This window comes from Mobula birostris, chromosome 24 (assembly GCF_030028105.1).
Source record: "Mobula birostris isolate sMobBir1 chromosome 24, sMobBir1.hap1, whole genome shotgun sequence".
Lineage (NCBI taxonomy): Eukaryota > Metazoa > Chordata > Chondrichthyes > Myliobatiformes > Myliobatidae > Mobula > Mobula birostris.
The window spans coordinates 28,604,228-28,623,571 of NC_092393.1; the positions used below are offsets into that span (position 1 = coordinate 28,604,228).

General features: G+C 40.4%; 1 protein-coding gene across 8 annotated transcripts in view; it reads right to left on the bottom strand.

Moving 5' to 3' along the window:
* Positions 1-493: 493 nt before the first annotated feature.
* LOC140187280 (myosin-10) overlaps positions 494-19,344 on the bottom strand; it is a 166,509-nt gene continuing 147,658 nt past the window's right edge. For all 8 annotated transcript variants that reach the window (XM_072242430.1, XM_072242429.1, XM_072242428.1 and 5 more), the window contains 8 exons: positions 18,570-18,731; positions 18,218-18,346; positions 16,475-16,563; positions 15,049-15,172; positions 13,220-13,428; positions 11,017-11,125; positions 5,240-5,412; positions 494-2,285 (listed from right to left, as the gene is read on the bottom strand). In XM_072242430.1, coding sequence (XP_072098531.1) covers positions 2,138-2,285; positions 5,240-5,412; positions 11,017-11,125; positions 13,220-13,428; positions 15,049-15,172; positions 16,475-16,563; positions 18,218-18,346; positions 18,570-18,731 — 1,143 coding nt within the window. In that variant the 3' untranslated portion in view covers positions 494-2,137. The remainder of the gene's footprint in view (positions 2,286-5,239; positions 5,413-11,016; positions 11,126-13,219; positions 13,429-15,048; positions 15,173-16,474; positions 16,564-18,217; positions 18,347-18,569; positions 18,732-19,344) is intronic.

The window sequence follows — 19,344 nt, forward strand, 5'->3', positions numbered from 1 at the left end:
AATTTATTCGAGTGTATTAGTGCAGTCAGACTGTTGAAACACTAGGAAAAAAAATCAAATTAGGGCATAACAAAAATATTCATTTCTAAAACAGATACTCTACTCTTCATAATCATTCTGTGTGAGAAGTGTGACCTTATTTAAATAATTTAAATCACTATTTAGCATATTTTAGGGAAATAAGCATCAGCTGCCTTGTCCCGAAGCTGTTTTTTGGTGTTTGGAGCAGGTTTGGGGTGGGAGAAGGAAATAAGAATCTGTGGTTTATTTTAATGAAGTAATTAGTTCAAAGGGAATACTGCAGGGTTGAAATCTCCAAAAGACAGTACAAATTGACCAGGTGTCAACAGCCGACTGAACTCAGTACAAATTTTAAAACATCATTGAAGCAAATAAGTGGGACTCATCTCTTTCAGAACATTAAATGAGAATTACTGGCAAAGATCAAGAACTAACAGGCAACAGTTGTCTAAATTAAGAGGATTACACAGGATAAAATGTTGTACTTAACTTTATTGTTTTCTTAAAAAAATTGTTGCTTCCCAAGAATTTTTTTATTGAACAGTATAGTTGTCTAGAAATACAGGTATACAAGGTATGAGAGTGACAGTGCCTAGTGATCAACAGCTCGTACAGAAAAATACTTCAGATGTTAAAAAGTTTTAAACAAGATATTAAGAAATTCCTGCATGGTACAGAAGGCTCAAGGTACATATTCAAAACACCATGTTAACCCCCAATATAAATTCTGATCACAGGGATTTTACAAGGCATGAAGCACAGCTGCATAAAATAGAAAACCATTTTAATGGTTACATACTCAGCATAGTGTATTATATCATGTTTTTACTGTGATGCCTGATCTTGTAACCAAATTATAAGCCGTGTCTAAGGCACTTCTGAAATCTCTTCACATAAATTCTAATGGAACTCCTGTTTGAATAAAAATTGATATGAACTGATTTGTACGACTTTGAAACATGCAGCATCTGGTAGCTTGAAGGCTTATGCAAATACTCTATGAACTTTGGAAAATCAAGTGTCCATCACCCCTTATGCAAAAAAAACATTAGCTGCATACTGTTTGGAAGAAGTTACATAGGAACAGATTGTGGGAAAGCAGCTAATCTGAACAGTATTCAAAGATTTTAATCAATCAACTAGAAAGGCCAATCTGTCCTGGGTCCATTGTACAAAAACTTTCATCCATATTTGGGGTAAAATTACTAAATAGGAATGGAAGAGGGCATTTTAAAAAAAGTGTCTGAAGTACTCATGCTCATGTGCGAAATGTAAGCAGCTTAAATGGGAAAACACAAGAACACAGTTCAAACACTAAACACAGTTAAAGAACATTTTAATCACAATATAGCTATTAAACTCCAATTGTTGTACTTCAAAATGATTTGTGCAAATTATGATCCCCACTAACAATCTGAAAAGGGTTCCAGCAAGTTGGAGTGATAGGAGTGAATGTACATTAAAAATCACAAGTAGATTAAGTCACAGGTTTATGACTGATGATAATTCCAGGATATTTCAGTATAGCTAAATTTGAGTTATTGATTAGTCCCTGGTTACTCAAAGTACATGTTGGCACTAACAATGCAGGCCTGTCCTTGCATTGAACATGATGCTCACCAGATACTGCCATCCTAATAGATAATTACAACGATAAAACTTGTTTACTCAGATCCAGCAACACTCACAGTTTGGTCTTTAAACAGCAATTGGCTGCAGATTAACAACTCAATAAATTCTAAGCCATTGTCCGCAGAATTATATGGAAATACATGTTTACTTGTACTTGTAGCATGCATAACAATATATAAGGCTCCTTCTGATTACACCCCAACTCCCAGATCTCATTTGGGTTTAGGTGTAGTTCAACATTTTAAATGTGTTCAAATTGGTATTCGATAATCAAAGAAAATTTGGGATATAATATGTAGGGTGCAGCAAGATAAAAAGTAAATTAAGATGCAAGAGGACAATGGCTTACTTGAAAACTTGCTTGTTTTTTAAAAAAATAAAATAGGAAGGAAAGAATCAGAAATCATCAGTTCAGTAATCATTCTAATCTTCAGCTTCTCTTTGATCAGAAAAGGAGCTCCGTTTTAGTTAACCATGAATGACTCTACTCTGCCTGGTTTAACGATTCATTAAGATCACCACCACCCTTACTGTCCACATCATCATCCGAGAGTTCAAGTGCAGTACCCTCCAGCTGCAGTGCACGTCTTCCGGTTCGACTAGTGGTGAATGTCAGACCAGTGCCACCCCGCCTGAGGAATACAACGGTAAATATCTCACTAGTAAATATTACAAGCCAATGAGACAAAAATCATAGCATTATTTCTACTAGACTTAGGAATAAGCTTTGCATCAATCACTTGCTCTATCAAGTAACTGACTTGGAAACAACTGGCAAGTGCTTTGGATCCATGCATCCACTGTGGCACATTTACAAATAAGCAATAAATGTACATAGTTAAACTTTAGTTTTAAAGCAGTTTTGTTAATGAGGAAGCTGATGGGTGTGTACTAATTCTTATAAAATTGGTCAGAGTATAACTGTGGTCCAGCAGGGGGAAAAAAGCCCTTTCATCATTGAAATCTGTCCGCCTGGAACAATGTGAAACGGCACTGATCACAAGCCTTTCTATAAATAACTTGTTTCCTTCTGGTGACAATTAATGCACATCAATACCACCTGATAATAGTTCACGATAGGAGGTCACAACCTGTACAGCTACTGCCTCACAGGTCAAGACTGAGACACTGGTCCAACTCCTGACCTTGGATGTTGTATTAATTCCACACAGGCACGAGTTCGTGGTTTACACTAGTCTCTTCTCACATCCCAAAGTCGTGCCCCTTGTGGACAGCTAAGTGGGGGTCTGGAGGAAGTTGATATGCAGAATGTGTGCAAATGGGTAACAAAGTTATTCTAGCTCAATGTTCTGAAGGAACATTTTCTGTGCAGCACTTCTCTAACACTATAATGTAACTGGTGAGAAACGGGAAATGTAGGATCTTTGTATCTGTTCTCTATCTGCTTTGTATTTTCTGCCACACATTTACTGTTTATTATGGTAGCTAGTCACATGAGACGGGACATGGTAAAAGCAAAGGGAATAGGTTACCTTGCTTATTTCGTTGCAGTGGGTAGCTCAGTGGTGGTCGCATCTTTTGCTGATCCTTGAGAACACTCAATAATGCTTTATTGTAAGGATCAAATAATAGGTTCAATTTTCGGATTAAATCATTGGAGCCGTGGGCACATCTTGTAAGTATAACAGTCTGTATGGTCGCAGGCAAGTGTTTTGATTTTGGGTACGTTTTGCCACTATAGGAATGTCATATTCACCTTTCACCAGTTTCCACAACTTTAGCTTTTTCTACCTGATGTTGTAAAATATGTAATAGTTTCAACAATCGTGGACAGGGAGTTGAGAAGGCATTTAGGAGGCTGGCCTTCACTAGTCAAGAAGCTGACTATAGGAGATGGGGCATTATATTGCAGTTCTACAAGTCAATGATGAGGCTGCACTTGGAATACCGAATGCAGTTTGGCACCCTGTTATGAGGAGGATGTGGTTAAACTGAAAAGTCCAAAGACTTATAAGAATGTTGCCAAAGACTAAAGAGCCTGAGTTATAGGAAAGGTTGGCCAGGATGGGACTTTATTTTTACAAAGTTGTGCCTAATTCTCCTGTGCTCCAATGAATACTTAAAATTATGACAGCATCATCAAATTTGACAATAATAGTCTTTTCCCCAGTGTAGAGGAGACCAAGACTAGAGAGCAGAGATTAAGGTTGAGAGGGTAAAGATTTAAGAGACCTTAGAGAAACTTTTCCATGTAGTGTTGTGAGTATATGGAACAAGCAACCAGAAGTGTTTGAGGCAGGTACAATATCATTTAAGTAGTACTTGGATAGGTACACGGAAGGGCAGGGGCTGAACACAAAAATTGGGATAGGTTGGGTGGGCACCATGGTTAACATGGACTTGTTGGGCTGAATGGCCACTATCCATGCAGTATTGCTGAGTGACCCCAATACTGAAATAGTGCCACATTACCCAACTTTCAATTGTTACTGCAGAGAAAAGGGAGGCATGGAATGGGGACTGGGAACAGACAGAATGATTAAAGAACATATTAAATAAATACACCTCCACTAAGTAGTCATATCCATTTCGTAGCCTAATTGTGTTAGTCAAATTGAAATAACACTGTCAGCAAAATATACACACTGGCAGCTGTTTAGTGGAGACCCAAAGCTGCTGTTAAACTAGCCTGCTTCAACAATCAACACTATATCAGACATTGGTTCAGTTAATTACTGGAATTAGTCTCCCTGGAATCAACCACTACATCTTGTCAGGGAGTTAACTGTTCTCGATCTTAGGGGTACAGAAGGCGATGAAAGACTTGTTGCCTGATCACATCTACTGACTCTTACTGACAAGTGGGTCTCATTGATTTGGACTGAAACATGAGGAGTGTGCTGAATGTAGAGTGGTGAGACAAATGGTGCTACTGAGTCTCAGCTCCAGGGATCCAAATTCCATCCTGTCTTCAAAATATGTGTGGAATGTGCACACTCACATTCCCTGCAGGCGCTCCCATTTTCTTCTGCTGCCAAGATGTGCTTGTGGATTAACTGGCCACTAATTTATCGCTTCTTGCAGGTTATAAAGAATCAAAAGGGATTGGAATAAATCAGAGTATCAGAAGTAAGGAGAGGGATGGGACTGTTTGCCTGGGAGTTGACATGGGACCGAAGGGTTGGATGGTCTGTTGTGCTGGTACAAGATGAAAGGGAGATGATAAATAAAGGAAACACTTTGAAGATTACAGCAAAGTCTGCAGATGCTGGAAATTCAAAGCAACACACACAAAATGCTGGAGAGAATTTTCCCCTTCATTTCCAGTCCTGATGAAGAGTCTCGGCCTGAGACATTGACTCTTTTCCATAGATGCTGCCTGGCTGCTGAGTTCTTCCAGCATTGTGTGTGTGAAGATCACAGCAAGCCAAATGGCTTCCTGTACCATAAATTTCATTGATATTGCTAAGTCCACGAATTCGAGAAGCCTTCTCAAATGATAAACAGTGGCCTTCGAACTGGCAAGTCTCAGAGTGTAGAATATAAGTACTGTGATCCCAATTCCATCTGAAGTCATCCAGACTTTTTTTGGCTAAAATTCTTAAAAGATTGACACCAACTTTACCTTAGCCTGCTCTTCAGAGTGTTGACCTCACGGTTCATCGCCTCGGCAGTCTCCGTGGTATCATCCAGTTCCCGCTGGAGTTTCCGACGGGCTGCGTTGGCACGGGTCGCTTCCTCTTCTGCCTCTTCCAGCTGCCGCTTGAGTTGTTTCATGCGCGAGTTCGACTTCTCCACCTGGAGAGAAAAAAAAAACTCAGATCTTTTTTGAAGTTGGAATCAGGTTCTGCCTGTAAACTTAACATTAAGCATTCACTTCATCTTTCTTTTCCTACTGCTGAACAACCCAGTAACCCACAAGTTTCTATGGTCCAATGACAAACTCATGGTTAGCAGAACAGTAGTTCATACATCAGGTCCTTCTGAAACACTGTTACTATGCAGGGCTACAGGCTTGCATTATGCAATTGGAGTGCGACAGGGCCCCACGTCCCACACTCAACATTTTAGGAACAGCTTCTTCCCCTCTGGCAGGTTTCTGAATAGTCCATGAACACCTTACTGTTCCTCTTTTGCATTTTATTTTACATTGTAACTTGTAGTAATTATGTCTTGCACAATACTGCTACCACAAAACATATTACAAAATACTAGTAATAATAACTCTGATCATGACAGATTCTATGCACCATCTAACCATGAGACTGGCAACTGAGGCTTCTGCCTCATTTCCACAAATGTCTCTCTCCTCCTATCCTCTACCTACACTTCTTATTCCTTGTTTTGTTTTAAAAATGGTAGAAACAGAAGGTTCAAAAGGTAGCACAAAAATTAAAATCGCTCTCTCTGGCTATCCATCCCATAGGATGATGATGGTTCCTTTCAGTTAGAAAGGAATAGCGTGTGCGTGAGTGGATTTTAGGTGAGTTGGGCTTGCACAGGTCCAGATCCACTCTCTCGACAGCCCCTCCTGGATCCAGCGGCATGGTGGGGTCCAAGACGACTGCGGCAAGTTCTGTTGCAGAGAGTGGCCAGGCCAAGCTTTGATGCAAGGTATGCCCTTTCTGTGCTTCGCGGCACGTGTTTGCTAGATGGCCATTGACCCTATGAGAGGGTTCATCCACCCTTTGGCAGGTCTTGTTTTTTGTCCTGCAGGGTGTCTAGCCACCCTCCTCACCAGGCAAGCCTGGTGGGGGAGCCGGTTTAGTCGCCGACCACCTGACCATGCGACAGGTAGTACTGGGTTACATGGTACCAGTAGCACTCAGACCAGTGACCTGACTGTGGGTTAAATTAAAATCTAACCCACAGCTAACATTATTAACCCAAGGCACCATGTACAGAAAACAAAAGGGGGCAAGTTTAAACTTTAAAGTGCAGAACAACAGAACACTGATCTGATACCCATTCTACACTTCCCCAGTGAACCATGGCGCAGATCTTCTGCCAAAATTCACTAGGAATGCCTTTGTTATTCTAAAACAAAAATCTAAAGAACTTAAATTATTAAAACACAAACTCATTTTAATTAACTTTCCAGCAGCTGATAAATTTTTACTGGTCAGAAGCAGTATGCTATAACTATTGGGGAGAGTTTAAACTAATTTGGCAGGGGGATGGGAACTGGAGTGATAGGGTTGAGGATGGGGCAGTTAGAACACAGGTAGATGCAGTGTGCATGGAGACTGAGGAAGCACAGGCAGATGAAAGGGCAAAATTGCAGTCAGTGGGAAGTGCTGAAGTGTAATGGGGGGGAGCGAAAATCAAAATGGGTGATGAATATAGGACTGATGGTGTTATATTTGAATGCATGCAGTATACAGAATAATGTAGATTATTGTGCAGCAGTTAGAGATTGGCAAGTATGACATCATAGGCATCACTGAGTTCTGGCAGAAAGAAGATCATAATTGGGAGCTTAACATCTAACATTGTATCAAAGGACAGCCAGGCAGACAGGGGATGGGGTGGCTCTGTTGGTAAAATATATAGACCTCCATACAAGAGCCAGGAGATGGGATACAAATTACAATACACAAAAGAAAAAGCATGTAAAAAAAGGATAATACTACGATAGTCATGGTGTATATTCAATATGGAGGTAGGCTGGGAAAATTTGAGTTGCTGCCAAATCCCAAGAGATGGAATTTGTAGAATGTCTACGAGAGCAGCTTGTCTTAGGGAAAGGCAATTCCGGATTGGGTGTTGTGTAATGAAACAGATTTGATAAGAAAGTTTATGATAAAGAAACCCTCAGGAGGCAGCGATCATAAAGTGGTAGAATTCATCTTGCAGTTTGAAAGGGAGAAACTAAAGTCAGACATATCGGTATTACAGTGGAGTAAAAGGAATTACTGAGGCATGGGAGGGGAGATGGCCAAAATTGACTGGAAGGGGACTCTAGCAGTGATGATGACAGAACAGCAATGGCTGGAGTTTCTGGGAGCAACTCGAAAGGCACAGGCCAGCAACACCCCAAAGATGAAGTGTTCTAAAGGGACGATGATGCAACTGGGGCTGGCAAGGGAAGTCAAAGACAGCATGAAAACAAATCAGAGGGCACATAATATAGCAAAAATTAGTGGGAAGTTAAGAGGATTGGGAAGTTTTTAAAATCAGAAGGCAACTAAACAATCCATGAGAGAAAAGATGAAATACGAAGGTAAGCTAGCCAATAAAAAAAAGAGGGTTTTTTTCTTCACCCCACGCTCCCAAAAGAGTAAAAGGGAGGGAGGCGAGTGTGGATGTTGGACTGCTGGAAAATGGTGCTGGATGAGGTAATGGGGACAGAGAAATGACGGGTGAACTTCAGAACTGTCAACGGGCAGAAATTAGCATAGTTGTTATTACTAAGGATAATGTGCTAGGCATGCTGAAAGGCCTGAAGGTAGAGATCACTTTGTGACCAGATGGACTACATCCCTGGGTTTGACAAGAGGTAGCTGAAGAGGTTGTGCAGGCATTAATGAGCTTTCACAAATCACTAGGTTCTGCAATGGTTGAGGACTGGAAAATTGCAAATGAAACCCTACTCTTTAAGAAGGGAGGGAGGCCGAAGGAAGGAAATTATAAGCCAGTTAGCCTGACTTCAGTGTTTGACAAGATGTTGGAGGCCATTATTAAGGGTGAGGTTCAGGGTAATTTGATGCACATGAAAAAAATAAGCCTAAGTCAGCATGGTTTTCAAAAGGGAATTCGCGCCAAACAAATCTGTTGGAATTCTTTGAGGAAATAACAGAGGACAGACAAGGGAGAGTGAATATTGTTTTCTTGAATTTTCAGGAGGCCTTTGACAAGGTACCACACATGAAGTTGCTTAACAAGATCAGAGCCCATGGCACTACAGGAAAGATACTGGCATGGACAGAGAATTGGCTGATTGGCAGGAGGCGGAGCATCAGAATAAAGGGGCCTTTTCTGATTGGCTGCCAGTGATTAGTGGTGTTCCACAGGCTCAATGTTGGGACCACTTGTTTTCTGGTTATATATCAACGATTTAGATGACAGAACTTTGTGGCCACCTTTGCGGATGATACGATAAAAGATGGAAGGGCAGGTAGTGTTGAGGAAGCAGGGTATCTGCAGGAAAAAAAGTGGCTGATGGAATATAGTGTAGGGAAGTGTTTGGTCATGCACTTTATTATAAGGAATAAAGGTGAGGACTGTTTTCCAAACAGGGAGAAAATTCAGAATTCAGTGGTGCAAAGGGACTTGGGGAGACCTCATGCAGAATTCACTAAAGGTTAATCTCCAGTTTGAGTCTCTGGTAAGAAAGAAAATGTAATGTTAGCATTCATTTCGAAAGGACTGGAATGTAAGAACAAGGGTGTGATGCCTAGGCTTTACAAAGCATTGGCCAGATCAGACTTGGAGTATTGAGCAGTTTTGGCCCCTTCTCTGAGAGGAGATGTGCTGGCATTAGAGAGGGTCCAGAGGAGACTCAGGAGAATGAATCCCAGAACGAAAGTGTTAACATACACGGAGCATTTGATGGCTCTGGGCCTGTATTCATTGGAGTTTGGAAGAATGAGGTGGGATCTCATTGAGACCTGTTGAAAATTGAAAGGCTTACATAGAGCAGATGTGGAGAGGATATTTCCTGGTGGCTGAGTCTAGGATCAGAGGGCACAGCCTCAGAATAGAGAGATATCCATTTACAACAGAGATAAGGAGGAATTTCTTTAAATCAGAAGGTAGTGACTTTGTGGAATTCATTGCCACAGATGGCTGTGGAAGCCAAGTTATTGGGTATATTTAAAGCGGAGATTGACAAGGTTCTTGATTAGTCAGGAGGGCCAAGGTTATGTGCAGAATGCAAGAGAATGGGGTTGAAAGGGATAATAAATCAGCTATGATGGGATGGCAGGGCAAACAATGGGCTGACTGGCCCAACTCTGCTCTTTTGTTTTGTAGTCTTATGGTCTTCAGAGCCAAATGAATGGCTGATACACTCAAATAAATAGGCCAATTCCAAATACAGTCCATTTTCAAATGAGCAAATATTTTAACAACTGGTAGGAGCATTCAATTGTTTAAAAAAAAAAAAAAATAGATTAACATATGGAACATATTCCAATACCACTGAGATGGGCAAGCTGGGGGGAGACTATCACTACTTTAAAAGGCATTCTGACTTGTCAAAGACTGTCACTAATACAGCATAGAAACACGGCCAGTGTCCACCATGATGATGCCAACAAGAAATCTTCCAATTACAATATTGCTACATTCACAAGACAAGATCACAAGACAAAGGAGAAGTAGGCCATTCGGCCCATCGAGTCTGCTCCGCAGCTCCCCTATGAGCTAAACTATTCACCCATCTAGTTCCAATTTCCGGCTTTTTCCCCCATATCCCTTGATACCCTGACTAATTAGATACCTGTCAATCTCCTCCTTAAACACCCTCAATGATCAGGCCTCCACATTGTATGTGGCAACAAATTTCACAAATCCACGACCCTCTGGCTAAAAAAATTTCTCCTCATCTCCGTTTTAACTGGCTACCCTCTAATTCTAAGACTATGGCCTCTTGTCCTGGACTCAACCACCAATGGGAAACAACCTTTCCACATCTACTCTGTCCAACCCTTTCAACATTTGAAATGTTTCTATGAGACCCTCTCTCATTCTTCTATACTCTAATGAATACAATCCAAGAGCTGACAAATGCTCCTCATATGTTAGCCCCTGCATTCCAGGAATCATCCTCGTAAATCTTCTCTGAACTCTCTCCAGCATCAGTACATACTTTCTAAGATAGGGGGCCCAAAACTGCACGCAGTATTCCAAATGAGGTCTCACTAATGCCCCACAGAGCCTCATCAACACCTCCTTACTCTTATACACTATTCCTCTTGAGGTGAATGCCAACATAGCATTCGCTTTCCTTACCACCAATCCAACTTGGTGGTTAACCTTTAGGGCATCCTGCACAAGGACCCCCAAGTCCCTTTGTACTTCCGATTTTTGAATTTTCTCCCCATCTAAATAATAATCTGCCCGATTATTTCTTCTTCCGAAATGTACAACCGTACATTTGTCAACATTGTATCTCATCTGCCATTTCTTTGCCCACTCTCCTAAACTAAGTCTCTCTGCACCCATTTTATTCTTATCAATTGCTTTTAAAGGAATTTTAAAGGTTTAGAGGGAAATGGGTAAATGGGACCAGTTTAGAGGGACATTCTGATCAGTATGGACCTGTGTCCATATTGTAGTACTCTGACAGATTCTACCACTCATTTCTACATTTGGGCCCTTTAATGTGGCCAGTTAACCCTTCAACTATTAGTGGAAGATTATACTGAGAAAATGTTATACTGGTAGCTGAGACGATACCTGCTCCTTGTACTGATCTGCATGTCGACGTTCGTCTTCAACTTGCATGTAGACTTCCTTCAGTTTTTTCTCTGTGCGTCGTACCAACTTGTTAGCTGTTGCTCGCTCCCTGCAAACAAAGTCACCAACTTAAAAGCAAAATTCAAAACGAAACAAATCTACTGGCACAAAATCAACCTGGCAATGGCTCAGGAGAATGAACAAGTAGCAGCTCCAACGACTGCTGACACTATAAACGAAAGCACAAAGAATATAGTTGTCCTATCTAAACAAATTGCATTCCAATGGATGAACTGATGAAGGAAATCAGCTCAGCAGATTTGAGCATTGAGGTCTTTTGACTAACTGAACTAAAATCCTTAAGATTTCTTTTCACTACATTCAGAGTATCAAATTTCACAAACTTCAGTTCAAATGCTAAATACAACAGTTGTTGTTTGGAGATAACAGAGTGCTATTACAAATGCAGAGAAAACTAATATTCATAAACTTTCAGAGCCTCCAACTTTTTTTTTGGTGTGTGCCTGCGTGCGTGTCTGTGATGTCTTTTTACAAGGCGCGGAACGAGACAGACACAGACAGACACACACACACACACACACACACAGACTGTGTGGTGTGCCACTCCTCACACAGACATTTTCGCAGTATTTTCCCTTTATTTTATGAGGTCGAGTTGCGATCTCAACATTCAACCCGGCACGGATGGAAAGTGTACTTGGGAGCGGACCCGACTGGTTTCGAACCCGGGAACCTCCGCTCCCAGTTCACCGATGTCATTGCGCCACCAGCTGGCCCAAGCCTCCAACTTTTCTGACTATCAACACATTAATGTATTTCATATTTCAGATTAGGATGAACAGAATAGATTTAAAAGACAGATTAATTCATTTCCCATTGTCCCCAGCTACATATACAACCCTTAACACCAGTTCCCATGAAATATGCAATTTTCTGTGGGGTTAGCCACCTATGCAAAAGAGAAAGATCACTTGTCACATTTTAAATTGTATTGTAAAAATTAAATGCCAGTTGGTCAAAAAAAAATCAAACTTCTATCACTCTAAACTACTATAACCATGAAACATCTATTCCCTGACTTCTTTGCTTCACCACTAATGTTTTGAATGGAGTGCCACTAATAATGAAATGTAAACTAAAATTAGAGCCAGATTCACCCAGCACAGAACCACACTGCAGCCCACTGAGTCATTCAAAACATGAATCACCCATTTATACTAAACCCGTATTAATATCAACTCCAGCTGGAAATCTGCAAACTCCATACCGACAGCTTTAGAAGTCAGATGAACACAGGTTGCCGGTACTTCAAGGCAGTGGTTCTGTGAACCATCCCATCGTGCTGCGTTTCTACAGCACAGAAACAGGCCCATCAGCCTGAATCGCCCACACGAACGAGATACCTATCTACGCTAACCCCATTTTCCTACATTAATCCCATCTTTCTCTATTCCTTTCTAACCCTTGTCCCTGTCAAAATGCTTTTTTAAACATTGATTGTATCTGCTTCCACTTCCTCTGGCAGCCTGTTCTAAGTATCCCCCACCCTCCGTGTAGAAAAACCAGTCCCTCAGATCTTCCTGCAGTATTGCCCCTCTCACCTTAAACCCATGTCTTCTAGTTTGAAACTCCCCTATCCTTGGAGAAAGACTGTACAGCCTTCATGACTTTATGAACTTCTACAAATCACTCCACAGCCAAGCAAGAACAATCCCAATTTATCAAATCTCACCTTGTAACTAAAGCCCTCCAATGTCAGCCTCCTGCTGAATCCCTTTGGCACGCTTTCTAGCACTACCACAATGTTAATCATCTCCATTTTGTCATCTAGTACAACAATCACAATCCAACTCTGAAAACATACCAATTATTATTCGTGGTCCAAAAAAGCACACCACCCCACCCCAAGTGCTGGAATAAAGGAAACTGCTTCTCTTCTCCACTTCATAAACTAGCAATTTGAGTTGGGGCCCAGTTGTCAAATGCACTTCGGAACAGAAGTACAGGCCTCTGGGAGATTAAAAACAAAACACCCAAGGATTATTTTTGCACATTAAATTCAAGCAGCCACTTTAATTTTCTGGTGTTTAGTGGGACTATTCACTGCATTACTAAACTGTCAAGTGAGACTCCAAGGAACCATGCATCTACCCGCTTTTGTTAAATTGGATAGTTATTTTACTTTGCTTCCTGTTCAAGTTGCTCCTCCAGCTGTGCTATCTTAGCTTCCAGTGCTGAAATTGTTGACTTGAATTTGGACTTGACTGATCCCTCCAGCTCTTGCAGCTTGGCTTTTAGTTCCTTATTCTGGCGCTCAAGTTGTTGCCGTGCATTTTCGCTCTTCTGTCCAGCACTCCGCTCACTAGCGAGTTCTGAATTCAGAGTTTCAACCTGCCACAAAAAAAAAATCACACCACAGCAAATAGATTATGTGTCAGAAATTTAAGATTTTGTCTTTCCTGAGTGTCACAATTGCCAAGTTTCTCTCCAAGTCTTTGGCTTGAGTATTAGCAATGATCCAGCAAAGTGATGTTGTGCTGGCCAAGTTGACTCTTGGCAAGCAATACAACCTCCTCAGATCTTACAAGTTGCACTGAAATAAGTTTGGAGAAAGGAAGCAAATAGACTAAATTTTATCATGAGCAAATAACTAAATGTTATCTGAAGTGCATAAAATACATTTGCAGAATGTCCACTGCTGTAAATTATTTCTCATGTTTGAACTCTGAATAACCTTCCTTTTATTTCCAACTGTTCAGTATCTGTACGGTCTATGCTACAATATCCTGCTGGCTTGCAAAACCTTAAGCTAAATATATCAAAGTGAAGCTGAATGTTTTGACTTAGCAAAAGAATGCTGTGGCCAGCTGAAATCGGCAGATAACAGATAGCATGGAATAAGAGATCAACACACAGCGAAGCTAACCCACTTAAATTCAAAAGTAATTTCTTGGTGACCTGAAGGAAGATTCTGATAGTAGCTCACCAGTCAAAATACCCCCTTCTAATCAGATTTCCACAAAATACTCAGGCCAACTATGAGAAAGAACTGGGAAAACGAGATTTTGGTTTCCAAGGTGGGATGACTTCTCAAAGTTCAACCCTAATTTATTATCAAAGTACAGGTATGTCACCATAAACGACCCTGAGATTAATGTTCTTTTGGGCATTCACAGTAAATACACAAAACACAATAGAATCATTGGAAGACCACACCCAAAAGGATGGACAATGTTCTAAGACAATAAACTCTGCAAATACAAAATAATAATAAAAACAAAAACAAATACACAAGCGATAAATATCAGGAACATGAGTTGATGAGTTCTTGAAAGCTGAATCGACGGGATTCTAATTCTCACGTTGTCTTTTGGTATATAAAGTATCCAAAATAAATAATAATTATATACGTAATAATTTGCAATTTTTCACTCCTATTTTTTGACGTTTGCATGATTTTTTTTTGTGCGTGGGGTGTATTTGAAGTTTTTCTTGGAATCGCTTCCATGGTTTTCTTTGTTTCATGGCTGTGTGGGGAAGACAAATCTCAGGGTTGTATCCTGCATACATACCTTGATCATAAATGTACTTTAAATCTCGAATCATTGCTCCAGGGCCTTTTGAAAGCAACCAGTTCATTCACCAGAAAGTGGGTGATAGCCACCTTCAACCAGGGCACCTGGGCTGCTTCAAGCAGAAGTTGGGAACTATCATTCCACTGAAAGCCAGACTAAGTGCAGCTACTGAAGAACTATGAGCAGAAGTGCAGGTATTTCACTTCACCCTTCTCTACAAATTACCAACATTTAATTACATCCAGGACCAAGCATGGTGTAGGGAAAAGGTCAAATGGGTTGGAAATTTCTAGCATGCAAACTGCATTTGAATCTAGTGGCCCGGTGTCTATATTAAAATATGATTTCTGAAGTAAAAGATATCAAGGACAAAAAAGAATGACAACAGAATATTTCCAGTGGCAAGCTTTATAACTTTAATCAACCAATGCCAAACCTGCATTGTGGTTTTTCGGAATCTATCATTCAGAAGTTCTGTATTGCTCTGTTCTTCTTCAAGCTCTTCCTCTAACTGGACAATACGAGCCTCCAGGCGACGCTTCTCATCCAGTAAAGCAGACCTGCAGAACCACGATAAGGACAAGTTTACACCAGTTCAATTTTTCACATATCCAAGACACCAACTTGTTTGGTTTAAATGGATTTTAAGTTTCAAATGTGGTCCTAGGGCTCAGAAACTGTGAGTGGCTGTGGAATTAAATGTTCTACTTTGAAAATAAACAAGTTAAAATTTGATTTCAGGCTAAGCAACTATTTAATCAGGTACCAACACTCTGATACACTGACCAAGTGTGTAATGCTTGGGTAAATTATCTAAATCTCCACATTATCAGATTAGACACTGTAGAATATGGATTACACAAAAAAAAAAGAAAATACAAAGCCAACCCATCACTCACTGCACATTCTTTATATTTTAAGCAAAAAAAAACTGAACTGGACAATCACTGCAAGGAGGAGAAATTGTACAATCCAGATTTTGTGCTTTTAAAATGTAAAGGCAATTCTCAAGACTGAAATTTACCCGTAGCTAGGGCATTTGCAACAATTAGAACCTGCCAAACGTACAAGTATATATTTCTTGCAAAAATAATTAGCTGCGATATGGTTGTGGCATTTGACTGAAAGACAGGTTGCATGATCGACATGGCTAAGGAAAATAAGCACCAATGTCCATCAGTAACCACAAGAAATGCTGCGCTTACATACGGCTTTCCCACACACCTCTTACCCCCACCTTTTATAGTGTGCTTCCATGCAACTTGAATGAGATACTTATGTGCTCAAGATTTCTACATTTGAATACTGTTTCATAGTAAGTGCTTGTTTCCAATGCATCAGTCAAAGACCAAATCAGAAGTCTAGTTATCTACAAAAGACATATTTGGGAAGCAGTACTGGTATCTGGAACCAAATAGCGGACAGCAAAATTCTAGGAGGAAAAAAAAGGCTTTGGACAAGGAAAACATCCAAGTATCCTGAAATGTGCAATATGCTACTTTTGTGTTATATTAAGCAGAGTACCCCAGTTTCAGGGATAAACCTGCAGAGGGAAATTAAATAAAATATGAATGCTGTAACTAAAAGATAATCTTGAAATCAGCTACCATTTTGAGCCTTACTCAACAGATGCTCACAAACTCCTGAAAAAACTCAAAGCTTGGACCAGCTTGGCTACCTTCAAAAAAATCTTACAGCTGGGTATGTTCAGACAACTGCAAACTCTGGAGGCATTCAACCTAGGCTTTCTTGTTGATGACACATGAAATACATTTAATTTTAAATATCAGTAAATCAATTGCTTTATGTAAAGCAGTTTATATTAAGAACTGGGGTAATGGGCCAATGTCATGCTTCCTTACTTTCCAGATGTGCTGTTTGCAATTTCATCTCCCAGCTCGTCACGTTCCTGCTCTGCATGGCGACGTGCTCGCTCTGAAGCGGCCAGCTCCTGCAAAATAGTGCAAAGTTCAGTTCCATGCAAGGCTCAAAGGCAGCAATAAAGCAATAATCTCCACCGACCCAATTAAAGAATTAATTCCTGAGCAAATCAGCATTACAATAAATTTCCTTAGATGCACATTAAGTTTTAAAACTATTAACCTCTTCTATCAGTTGGGATCCTGCCTTAAGTGGCTCCATTCACTTAACTTGGTTCCATATATCCAGAGTACCCTCTGCTTGGAGAATATAATACTGTATTTAAAATCAATAAAATCATCTACACTTATTTGGGGGTAGGATTCCATACCTTATCATTTAGATGCAAATAGATGCCCTTAGTTCAAATGCTTTGAAATATCTTGCCAGAGTTTGGTTCATAATTGTATCAATGTATTTTTGTACTTCTACATTGCTGACTATGCTGCCCTCTATATGCCACAAACAACCTTCGATGTTTTGCTTTCTAATATATAGTTGTGTCCTTGAGCAAGGCACTTAATCACACATTGCTCTGCGATGACACTGGTGCCAAGCTGTATGGGTCCTAATGCCCTTCCCTTGGACAACATTGGTGGTGTAGAGAGGGAAGACTTGCAGCATGGGCAACTGCTGGTCTTCCATACAACCTTGCCCAGGCTTGCACCCTGGAGAGTGAAGATTTTCCAGGCGCAGATCCACGGTCTTGCAAGACTAACGGATGCCTTTTATATAGTCCAAGACCAGAACAAACCATACAGAAATAGCCAAAATTCAAGTACTAACTTTAGGCTGCACATTTCAAACATTGTGATCATAGAATATAGAAATTTACAGCACATTACAGGCCCTTCAGCCCAATGCTTTGTTGACCATGTAACCTACTCTTGAGACTTCCTAGAATTTCCCTAGCTCATAGCTCTATTATTCTAAGCTCCAGGTACCTATCTAAGAGGCTCTTAAAAGACCCATTGTATCCGCTTCCACCACCATCACCGGTGCATTCCACGCACCCACCACTGTGTGGGGGAAAAAAAACTTTCCCCTGACATCCCCTCAGTACCCATTTCCAAGCACCTTAAAACTATGTCCCCTTGTGTTAGCCATTTCAGCCCTGGGAATAAGCCCCTGGCTATCCACACAATGTCCATCAGCTTATACATCTATATCAGGTCACCTCTCATACTCCGTCACTCCAAGGAGAAAAGGCCAAGTACGCTCAACCTATTCTCATAAGGTACGCCTTCCAATCCAGGCAACATCCTTGTAAATCTCCTCTGCACTCTATAGTATCCACATCCTTCCTGTAGTGAGATGACTAGAACTAAACACAGTACTCCAAGTGGGGTCTGAGCAAAGTCTTATATAGCTGTAACATTACCTCACAGCTCTTGAACTCAATCCCACGGTTGATGAATGCTAACATTTAAAAAAAGTTTATTGATCATAATTTAGTCAGCTATATCTCGCTATAGTTTGCCCTGTTAAAAGTCCAACACAGATAGCTTCATCTCATTTCACTGACTCAAGTTTATTTCCAAAATCTTGCAGTTAGATAAATATTTTTGTTTATGTGGTTGCCCCAGGTTGGTAACTTCTCTACTCAAACTTGTGTTATCTGCACCAATAAGCGTGGTATTTCCCCTTTGCCTGGTTGACGTCTAAGTGAAAGTATGGTGACAAACCTCATGAAGCTGTAGAATTTCTGCTTCTAGACTCTTCAGCTTCTTTTCATTCTCCTTTGACTGTGCAAAAATCTCATCTCTGGAAACACGAGCTTCTTCTAGCTCACGTTGGTAATCTTTCATCTGTGCCTGAAAAAGATGTGAATTTGTTTAAATCTTCAAGTTCTTCTGACAATGAACTATGCACAACTTCAGTGCAATTTACTGCAAATGAACTATACAGTCATTCACTATAATACTATGTATTATAAACTGCATTCTGCAGCAGTGGAAAATCTCTAACTTTATTAAGATCCAGGATCTCCTCCTTTGCAGAAGTAAACTATAATTGTGGAAGTTTAAAGTGACTCACTTGAAGTCTTCGGAGTTGTTTAATTGCCTCTTCACGACTTTTATTTGCTGCCTCAATTTGTGCTTCCAGATCCTTCAGATCCATCTCCAGCTTCTTCCTTGCAGACACCGCCTGTGCCCGCTGTTTCCGTTCATCCTCTAGCTCTGCTTCAAGCTCACGAACCTATAGCACGCATTAATGACATTAGTGAACTGCAAGCACCTCACTCCATGCATCACTAACTCCAACCTCATAGTAAAGTGACAATCTACAAAATTTAGATCTAATGCTGTTTATTCTATTGCTACTTAAATGCTGAAAGGTTCAAAGCTACATTTGTTCCTATGTTCACTATTACAATTCTGTCCTATTTATTCACAGGAGCAAGGTCTAATTGAAATGATTAGAACATTAGTGTTAAGTGGCCTAATGAACCCAACCACTTGAACAGTTGGACTAAAATGTGCAGTTCCAAGATAATTCTTGCCAGTTTTCTCCAATATTTGCTAGAGTAATCATAATGTTACAGAGCAAAAAGGAAGTTCACTATGAACATAACTATAATGGGGACTTTGTTCCAGCCATCAAAAACTAATCATTCACTCTGCCACAGACTGCCAATCTTCATGCCACTGACAATGGACTGGTTCACATACAGCTCCTGTTGTCACAATTCCCACAATGCACCTGCACTCCACATGCTGTCACATTCAGCTGAAAGCTATTAAAGGTATTTAATATAGGCCTACTGAAATGGCCTACACCCGAAATCCCCAGCTTAATGCTTGGCCCTTTG